General features: G+C 39.4%; 1 protein-coding gene across 1 annotated transcript in view; it reads right to left on the bottom strand.

Moving 5' to 3' along the window:
• Positions 1-311: 311 nt before the first annotated feature.
• LOC118302275 (CD81 protein) overlaps positions 312-10,420 on the bottom strand; it is a 29,075-nt gene continuing 18,966 nt past the window's right edge. Inside the window, exons 3-8 of the mRNA XM_035628301.2 lie at positions 9,741-9,838; positions 8,810-8,884; positions 7,152-7,271; positions 5,955-6,053; positions 3,986-4,069; positions 312-2,215 (exon numbers count right to left, since the gene is read on the bottom strand). Of these exons, the coding sequence (XP_035484194.1) occupies positions 2,153-2,215; positions 3,986-4,069; positions 5,955-6,053; positions 7,152-7,271; positions 8,810-8,884; positions 9,741-9,838 (539 nt within the window). The 3' untranslated portion in view covers positions 312-2,152. The remainder of the gene's footprint in view (positions 2,216-3,985; positions 4,070-5,954; positions 6,054-7,151; positions 7,272-8,809; positions 8,885-9,740; positions 9,839-10,420) is intronic.

Below are 10,420 nucleotides of genomic sequence, written 5' to 3'. Positions count from 1 at the left end.
GACAATGTGTGATTAAGTTGAAAAAAGATGTAACAGAAGAGAGAAGGTAGGGAAACTCAAACAAGAGTCAGTTTATGTGGTATACTGTATATATGTTCTGACTTGTGTTGTATCTGCGTGGCGGTAATATCCAGCGCTATCGTATATGACACCCACACAGCACCAATTCCTCTGATCTACCGATTTTTTATATTCTACTCACCTAGAGATGCAAGAAAGGACTAATTCCACCATCCTCAATTATCCTATGAATGTAAATTTCATTTTATCACCCTCATGTTGATTTCTAGGGGGAAAAAAAACACAACAAAACCAATTGAGTCTTTATTTGTAAAATACATTTAATCCCTTTATATTTGGGCAAACCAAAGTCTACAAGAGTAGAGAGGGGTTGAGATTGAAGTGGCAGTGGAGCCTGAGTGTCTGTTACGTGGACAGAACTGTCAGAGAAACACAGCAAGTTTCCTACTGACTGAGGAATTCTGGACCGATGGGCGTCATCTTTTTTTGTTAATTGTGTGTTGAAGGTTTGGGATTCCTCTCAGTCGACACTGCCACAAAAATCTTCAACCCTTTCTGTTCAGACTCCTTTGACGACGTACCAGACAAAAGATATCACAATACAAAGAGAGAGAAAAGGCATACGTTGTCTTTTTACAGCCTTCATTATTTCCATTAGTACAATACGTCAGAGCTGTAAATATTACAAGACACTTTTTAGGGTTTCTCGGTGTAAATATGAGATGTTAACAAGACAAAGGTTTTAGTTGACGGACAAACGCAGTGATAATATGGGTGGTTACACAGGATGACATGAGTTTATTCGAGCGCGTGTTTATGATGGCATTGCGGCGTTGTGCGCAGTTACGGGTTAGTGTCAGTGGCAGATGGATTCTAGCGGGAACAGACCTCGGCATCAAATATATAATAATATATTAAAGCCCATGTGGTGGAGTAACACCCTCCTGGGCTAAATGATCAGCATGTTCAGTTGCCAGGTGGTATCAACACTAGTGTTAACATGACTGCACTGCCCTCTGCTACGACAAACATCACCTCTGCAGTTAGCCTGAGACTATTAGAAAACGACAACATTAAAAGGGAGCAGACACAACGAGAGCATAAACACCTGTAATATCTAACCTTATACAACAGCCCTGAAAAAAACTCATTAATTTGTGACACAGACAAATGTAATAATACGGGAGATGAATGGACTTGGGAAGGTATCATGAGTTACATTTAAGGGGAGTGACATGCTGGAACTACAGCTTGGCCAGATGTGAGTTTCCAATGGTAGTCTAATCAAGACTCCTGCACCCAGAGAAAAAGAATCTCTGAGCACTGCACATTTCCTTTTCCTTCCACTCTTTATGCTGAGCTAAACTAATCGCCCTCTGCCTCTAGCATCACTTTTAGCCCCAAGACATGAGAGTGGTATGGATCCCCTCCTCTTACTTTTGATGTGGATGTGAGCTAAGACAGTGATGTCTGTGTGTGTGTGTGTGTGTGTGTGTGTGTGTGTGTGTGTGTGTGTGTGTGTGTGTGTGTCTGTGTATGTGTGTGTGTGTGTCATGTTCACTTCTAATCAGCCGACACTAGTGTCAGTCTCATCTGGTTCATTCTAGGGCAAGACTAATGAGTGCAGGAAGAAAACAGGAGAAGAATTTACTGTAATATCCATGCTCATGCAGTCATAAAGCACTGTTAATATATATATTTATATACAGTTTATACATAAAACAGTGGAAAAAACCAAACATCCATAAAACCAAGAGTATAAGAACATGTTCATAGGCAAGGAGGCAGTAAACATCTAATGAATCCCTAAAGGATTAAAGCACCAGGACTGGTGAAAGTAAGTTGTGTGTGGCAGTGCGACAGAATACGAATCTACTCATCGGGTTATGATAGCACTGGTCACATATGCATAACATCTGTGACTAACAAATATTCATTTACTGTGTGATTCAAATGCTCAACGGAGGATGGATTTTGCGTTGTCTTCTCAACGAGCTGACTAAATCCAGCAAGCGATATATATATATATATGTTAGGTATCCTGCTTAGAAAAAAAAAAGAGAATGAATGAGACAGCGACTGCTAGGTCGTCCTTCCTTCATCTGCACGTCCGCCGGCAGCCGCCGTCGCTTTAGTACACCGGGCTGTTGCGGATGCCGCAGCACAACACCATGCTGAAGATCATCTCGAAGATCTGGGAGGGTGGACACAAACACAAGTGATGGTTAGATATTCTTACTAATAAACATGCCACGCCTCAGTGGCATGAGTTGCCAGTTCCAGCCAAAAAAAAAGAAAAAGAGGCCTAAATGTGCACAACAACCATCCAAAGAAAACTGAGAGAAATAGAAATAGGGCAATTCTCTTTCTTTCCAGTAGTGAGATAAGAAGCTAAAGGCTTATAGTATAGTGTTGGGTAGTATCAGCTCAGAGACAGAGATCGATTTAAAAATACACCCTAAACCTTCAACTGACACTTGTTAAAATAGCTTGTTTAATCCATATACAAATATTAAAGTAAAAATGACACCGTGTGGTTTTTGAGGGAGTTACATCCTGACACTATTTATTAAGAAAAACAACAAGACTCATTGACTTCACTGTGCCCAGCGGTTTGCCAAGAAACAGTTAAACCACATAATTCACTGTAAATTTAGTTGTTTTTTACTCCGTTCCACATACACGGCTACTGAAAACACACATCAACGTGTATTCGTGTGACACTCACTAAAAAGTAAATCTACATTTTGGTGACCCCACTTTAGTAGGAGTCAGTTGCCCTGCAGCTGAGGGCCACTGACAGGGTATTGAGCGATGGACTTATATAGAGCTGCATCAGTTGATTGATTAATCGATAGGTAATCGATTACTAATTTAATCGCCAACTATTTTGATAATCGGTTCAAGTAGTAATATTTTCTGGTTTCTTTACTCCTCTATAAAAGTAAACTAAATATCTTTGGTGTGTGGACAAAACAAAATATTGTCTTGGGGGTTTTGGGAAACACGATCAACATTTTTCACCATTTTATGACATTTTATGGACCAAACAACTAATCTATAAATCAAATAAAGAAAATAATCGACAGATTAATCGATTATGAAAAGAACCGTAAGTTGAAGCCCTAGACTTATATAATGGTTTTGATATTTCTGAGGGATTCGTTCGACAAAGATTTGGAACATGCCCAACCTTTAATCCAGACCAATATCATCATAAGTCCAATAGATAAACAGTACCAACAGCAAAAAAACCACTTCTCTGATATTTCACATAGTTGAATATAAACATGTTAAATGCTTCTAAAGTAAATACTGAAGCACTAAATGTTCGCAAATGATGATTGAGAAAAACGGTCTGAACAACAGAGGAGGAAAAGAAGGTCGCTGCTCAGACAGGCGATGATGGGATAGGATAAATTAAGTCTTATGTTTAAGCTTTCTGTTCCTGGAGCCAGGTCGTAAAGTATCTGTTGGATACTCTTGTTTACTGTGATGTTTTTTTTCTTTCTGAAATGTGCAGTGTTGGTGACATTATTTTGGGGTTTTGTGGACCACAAAATAAAAGGACTGAGTAACAGTAACTCAGCTGTAGAATAAAGACCTAGCATTTTTCTTCCTCTATATTTACTGTGTAGTTACTAGTGCACTGATGACCACTGATGATTCACTGCACTTGTGTTGCAGCATCAATTTGAAATGATCTCTTCTATACATTTGACTCATAAGCATTCAATCATTGCATCAATGACTGTGCAGCCCCGGCCTACACACAGACACTGACTAAAAATGACTACATTACCACCTGGTGGATGTTAAATAAATCATATTTGGGATGTAATGTTGCCATGGTAACATCTGAGAGTCTCTGATACACATACTGACAACAATATCTTGAGTCCTATGTAAATGTTTGGCTGTGGTTTAGGTTTGACGTCTGTGATGTGCAGCTTCATGTTCTCACCATAATAACTGCGACCACCAGGGCGGCGATACCGATCAGGTAAATCTTATCGGAGAATATCTCCTGGATCCTGTTGTGGCAACTCTGCAAAACAACAAAACATGAATTTATATCTATAATTTCAGACGATAACGATGACAAACGATAACTGTTGATATCTGCCAAAGACTGCTTACAAAGCCCATGTTACTGTTGCTATGCCTGTCTAGCTTTATGACCTTGCTTAGGAAATATGTAGTTTACAGTGACGACGGAGGCAGATTTACCACTAAAACTTGTGGTCACGCTCCAGGCAAGACCAGAATACAGAAAGCTGAAGGTGCGTGTGTGTGTGTTTGTTGCTCTGGGATAATCAGATTTGGGCTTAGAACAAGGTACAATACAGGACATACTGAAATAAGGGGCATGTGTATGCATCAACGCTCCACACACTGGGAAACATGATGGTGACCTGCTCTTATGCTTACTGTATTTGGCAGAACAACATCTAAAGTAAAAATGACACAAGTGAAATAGAGCACATCCAGTTCACTCTTCTTCTAGCACATGCAGCAGGCACACAAAGTGCAGACGGTCCGCATTGGTCACAAATTATGGGTTGCATATGAATGTGCGCACAAGCGGTGCAGAATTTGGTGGGTGACAAAATGTAAGTCATACAGACCGTCGTGGCCACGATGCAGCAGAAACAGTGAATTGGCCTCACAATTTTTGTACTCGCACATCTCAAACTCTATGAACATTGATTCTCCACATCACACATTATGGTGGCATTTTAATGATCCGTTCGCTTAACCATCAAAAGACGTTTCTTAACCCTTTCCGGCCCCTGACCCCACAGACTTTCTCACAACAGACATGCAGTCCTGTAAAACAGGTGTCACTCATCACGTTACAGGAACAGTTTGACTTTATGGGAAATATGTTTCTTCTCTCTATTGCCGAGGGTTGAATGAGAAGATTGATACCGCTCGTGGAGCTGGAGCCAGAGTAAATATCTTAGCTTAGCATAAAGACTGGAAGCAAGGGGAGTCAGTTTGACTCTGTCAAATTAAAAAAAAAAAGAATACACAGCAGCTTCATGCACTAATTAAAACACTTTATCGTCTTTTATTCATCCATAAGAAATCAGCAATGTAAAAACAAGATGAGTTTTTACAGGGAGTCATGACCTCGAGCTATTTCTCAGGAAGGACAGGCAGGAGCCGAGACTTGCCAGAGTTCTTGTCCAGCATGTGACTCATCCCACAACCACAAATTGTTGTGATTTTACATTTCTGTTGTAGATGGGAACAGCCGCCGAGAAAACACTGTTGTAACACGTTTGTTTTGTCGTGCATAAACACACAAGATACAGTGTGTTAGTTAATGAGATGTTGGTCGGAGTAGTTTCAGAAAAAAAAACAGCCTTCGAGATTTTGCACTAAGCTGGGCTAATTATCCCAAGTCTCCAGATCTGTACATAACACGCATTAACAATCTTCTCGTCTGACTCTCAGCAAGATTTCCCTGCGCAACTGTTACTTCTGCCTCGAGGAAGAGGTCCATTATTCTGAAAGGTTTCAGGACTCTTGAGAGGTGTCAAGGTGTCATGTGTGTATGTGGAAGTTGTTCATTTATTGTTCCGTTAAAGACCATCGTGTTGGTTCCAAACCTATAATGAACAAATTCAGCTGTTTTTCAAATCTATTTTAGTTATCATGATGAGTCTGTAAGTCAGAAAAATATTTAATTTTGGATATCAAATAACTTCAAGGGCCCCTGATAAAAAGGGTTGAGGAACATTACACTATGAATACATGGTATATACAACCCTCTGAAAAATGTATTTGGGTTTTGACTTTAATAATTGAACTGAAATGTAAATTACTTTCTTTTTGTCCAGTTCCTATGTGAGCACCACTGCAGTCTGGCCAAGCTGTTGCATGCAAGTGGAGATAAAACTGCTTGGATTGTTAATCACACTTACAATCAGTTGTGCGTTGCTGGGGCAGAGGTCGGTCAGGCCGAGCGTGTCTGTGAGCTTTGTCAGAATAGACGTCCCCTGGCCTTTTCCACAGCAGCTCAGCTGAAACGCACAAACAACACACTTTAGATCCTATAATTGAAAAGATCAATATGAAAAGATTGATCTTTTTTTTTTAACATCACAACCTTTTGTATTCTCATTCATCACAGAGATCTGTAAACTGCCCAAACATTCATACATTGTGTAACAATAATAAACATCTGTAATTGGCCAAATAAGAACCACACATTTTGAATTCCAAATCTGTGAATAGATCACCATAGTACAGTGTAAGCAGGACAATACCCATGTTACTGTTGCTATGCCTGCATGACCTCAGGGGTTTCTTTGTGATGACATAAACTACACATCTCATCAGGTATTATAATTTCCAAAATTTGATACTGTTCATTTCCTGTGGTTTTAATAACAGTGAGAAACATGGCTGCTCCTTTTCTCCATACTCTAGATTGTTAACAGTTGTCATACCTAAATTTTTTACAAATGCTCTACTCATCAAATTGTTGGGATAGTACATCTGTGTGACCCTCATTTGCTCTACTGTTATGTATTGTTGATACCTAAAAATAGGTACTAATGTTCTTATTAGCAAAGTTCAGTGTACAAAATGTATAAGGATATAGAAGTGTAAATTGTAAAAAATATACTGAATCAACATTTGATGTCTTCTGCTGCTATGTATAAAAAAAGTCATCTCATTGTCAGGCTGAGGCTACAGATTGTGAACATTAATCATGTTGCCACTAAAAACAGTTTTCTCGCGTGTGAGTTCTTGTTATAATTTGAATTTACAAAAGTAGAAAGCTTTACTGGGATCTAAGGATTCAGATTAAATAAGCATATTCAGTACTGGATTTACATGTGGATTGCATAATATGCTAAAATGCTAATACGTTGAGGTTATTTCGTAAATAAAATAACATTGTCCCTAAGTTTTCATCCGTGCCTCTTAAAATAAATGCAAGCTCAGAGCCCTTTGGTACACATCAATAATTATGTTAAATACACCACAAGTTGATAACGTCCAATGGATTGCACTCAACATGTGTGGTGTTTAGTGAATCTGTCAACGTTGGAAAACTTTGAAAGGACAAATGCCTGCAATGAAATATACATTTTATAGTGTTATGTTCATACCGTCTCATGGAAGACCTTCAGCACGGTGGCAGCAGCCTGCTTCTTGTTCTGGTCGGTGAGGCTTTGCGCCATGGCCTTGTCGTACACGGAGTCATAGAAGTTGATCATCTCCTTCGACACCTGAAACAGTACCAAGATAGTTTCCAAGGGCTTAGCCTCAAACATAAAACGTATCCATAACTGAGCATAAAACTTGGGTCTTGTTTCAAGTGCAGCTTAAGCACAGATCAGGAAATACAGTCGCAATATAGTAAATGGGATAAAGAAAAAATAATATTTTCTTATCCAGATGTAAGAAGCATCTTTGAAGATTCTGGATACACTTTCAGACTATTGATTAGTGGCCTTCTTTGTTTTTCAAAGTACACTTTAAAAAAAAACATGCTCTGCATTGTATTGTCAATAAATGCGAAGCAATGTGTCAGACTAGACATGCATATATAGCATTAAAAAAACTTTTTCAAGCCTTTGTTTCGTAATTTTTACCAACTAACCTTAACTTAAGCACCTGTAAACAACCTGTAGAGGAGGAGTGGTTTCACAATTTTAGGAACCCTTCACTTTGCACACTTTATTGTGCTATATAATGGACACAATTACCACTGCATAACCCATGTTGTGATCGGGTTCATCCTGTTTGCTTAATCTATCCTTGAGATGTGTCTAGAACTGGAGTCCACCTCTTAAGAGCCCCCACGAATGAATTTTAGACCTCAATGATAAATTTGTGGTGAGGTATGGATCAGGGTTAAGTTAGAAAACCACTTTTAAGGCTTTGAGTGTTCCCATGGGCACAGTGGCCTCAGTCATTGGGAAATGGAGGAAGTTGGCCGTCTGTCCAAACTGAGTTATGGGGTAAGGAGGGCTTCGGTCAGGGGGTGACTACGAACCCAAAAGTCACTCTAACAGAGCTTCAGATTTCCTCTGTAGAAATGAAATCTCAGCATCTCTCCATCAGTCAGAAAATTATAGTAAAAGCAAATAGACAGAGGCCACTTTGAGTAAAAGACATGGAGTTTAACAAAAAGCATTTAAAAGACTCAGAGCAAGGGGAAAAAATATCCTGTGGTCTGATGAGACAAATATTTCCTCCGCCATTCATCACCTGGTTAATACCATCCCTACATGAAGCATGGCAGTGGCAGTATGGACAGAGACACTGGATAGAATTTAGGAAAGGATAAAAATAAAGCCAAACACAGAGGGGTCCTTGAAGAAAATTATAATTCAAAAAAGGTTGACTGTGACCCAAAGCAGCTAAGATAACACTGAAATGACTGTCCTTGAGTGACGCAGCAAAGGCTCAGACCTAAACCCAATAGAACATCTGTGGAGACCTGAAGATGGCAGCTCATAGACCCTTTCTGCCCAATCTGATGGGTATGAAATGGGATAAACTACCCAAATCCAGGTGTGTCGAGTTTGTAGACATTTAGCCAAGAGGACTCAAAGTTCAATTGGGGAACTGTATTAAGGCTCTGAATACTTTTGTGAATGAGATATTAGTTTTTGATTCATACATTTGATTAAAAATATCATTCTACAACACAACAAAACATGTAAAAAGAAAAAGGCTGTAAATAGTTTCTAACATGACTGTATTTACTGACTTTAAGGCTCAATTGATATTCCTATTTCAACAATGTTTGCAATCTTACAGTGTCTTTGTGCATGAAGCCCCAGATTCCAGCTGCAACTTCACAGGCGAACAGGATGACCAGGCAGGCGAAGAACTGCAGGATAGGACAGGTACACATGAGATAAATGGTCAATATAAGGATTTGGCAAACTGAGGTTTTACTTTATTACATAATCACACAAAAGAGGGTTTTATTAAAATTTAAAGGGGCCCTGTGGAGTATCCTTACAAAGAATGTGTGTTACTCACCAAAATGCATTGTGGATATTATACACATTACCCATACAACAAATGAAACACCACTTCATTTAAAGGTAATGTAGGGGATATTGATCGCCACTAGATGTAGCACTAGCACTGTACCAGCATCTCAAATCCCCCCCCTCCCCTCTATTTCCTATACTTGGGTGTAGCGAGGCCCAGTGAAAACGGCCCCATAACACACAACCAGACACAAAATGGTTCTGTTGCATCTCATCTCCTGTCAGGGTCTGAACCTCTGTGTGAGATACTTTTGTTGGTAAATGTGTGTTTTTAAAGGAGCAGCACACACTCGATAGACGATACCGTTTAAACATATGGAGCGGCTGTGGTGTTTCTGGTTTTGACAGCACCGTGGTGGGTGGGTGACGGGTGGGGTTCAGCGTGTTTGTGTCTCTGAAAGACTTCAGAGACACAAACACGATGAACACGCCTCATTTCTCAGTGGCTTTACGAGCGGTATCACATTCTATTCACAAGATAACTTGCTCCTTTATCTCTGCCTTTGCTGGCACACTGCAGCAAGTCTTGGCATGTAATCGTCGCAGTGTTATAGTGTGAAGTCCTCATGTGCATGAAGTAAAAAAAGACGAAACATGGTACACTCATTAATATACAGTTCCATAGCACTGCTAGAGGTAAAAAAGAAAAAGAAAAAAAGGAAACATTTAAAATTGATTATGACTCACAGTTCCGAGGAGACACTGGGATTCTTGGATGGCACCATAACACCCGAGGAAACCGACCACCATCATCACTGCGCCGACAGCGATCAGGATGTGGACACCTGGACAGACAGACAGATGGTGGACAGAATACATTGACTGGTTAGTATCCATGGTAACACATACATTAACAGGTTGTAATAAGAGCATACTTTCAAGTTCTGCTTATGAGAGAATGTAAACGGCTATAACAAGCATGGAAACCACTAAAAGCGTTGCAAAGACACAAATAAGTCATGTTTCAGTTATGATCACAGGAAGAATTCTTATACAAAGTACGTGCTCCATAATTACACACACTTCCTTCTTTTCTTCTTTCCATCCTTTTTTAGGGTTGAGGGAGTTCAGCATCGAAAGAAAAACATGTACGATTGTGCTCAACTGTGTCTGACTGAAACAGTCATTTGTCTGCTTCACATATTAGACCTGTTCATCTCAGGTGGTGTGTGGTTGTAAATCTCAATCTGTTCTTTTTTTTTTGCTAGATAGAGAGATTGTAGTGGAGAGCGGAAAAACATGATTGTACAACAGTTGTTCTGGGCTTTTGAATATAAATTCAAAGAATAAAATAGCTTTGTACAAATATTTATTCCGTCATTGACCAGTAGTTACTATTTATGCATTAGAAATCATCACAGAAAATC

This window comes from Scophthalmus maximus, chromosome 4 (assembly GCF_022379125.1).
Source record: "Scophthalmus maximus strain ysfricsl-2021 chromosome 4, ASM2237912v1, whole genome shotgun sequence".
NCBI classification, from domain to species: domain Eukaryota; kingdom Metazoa; phylum Chordata; class Actinopteri; order Pleuronectiformes; family Scophthalmidae; genus Scophthalmus; species Scophthalmus maximus.
The sequence above is the reverse complement of the archived record's forward strand: the minus strand, read 5'-3'. Positions and strand labels throughout refer to the sequence as shown.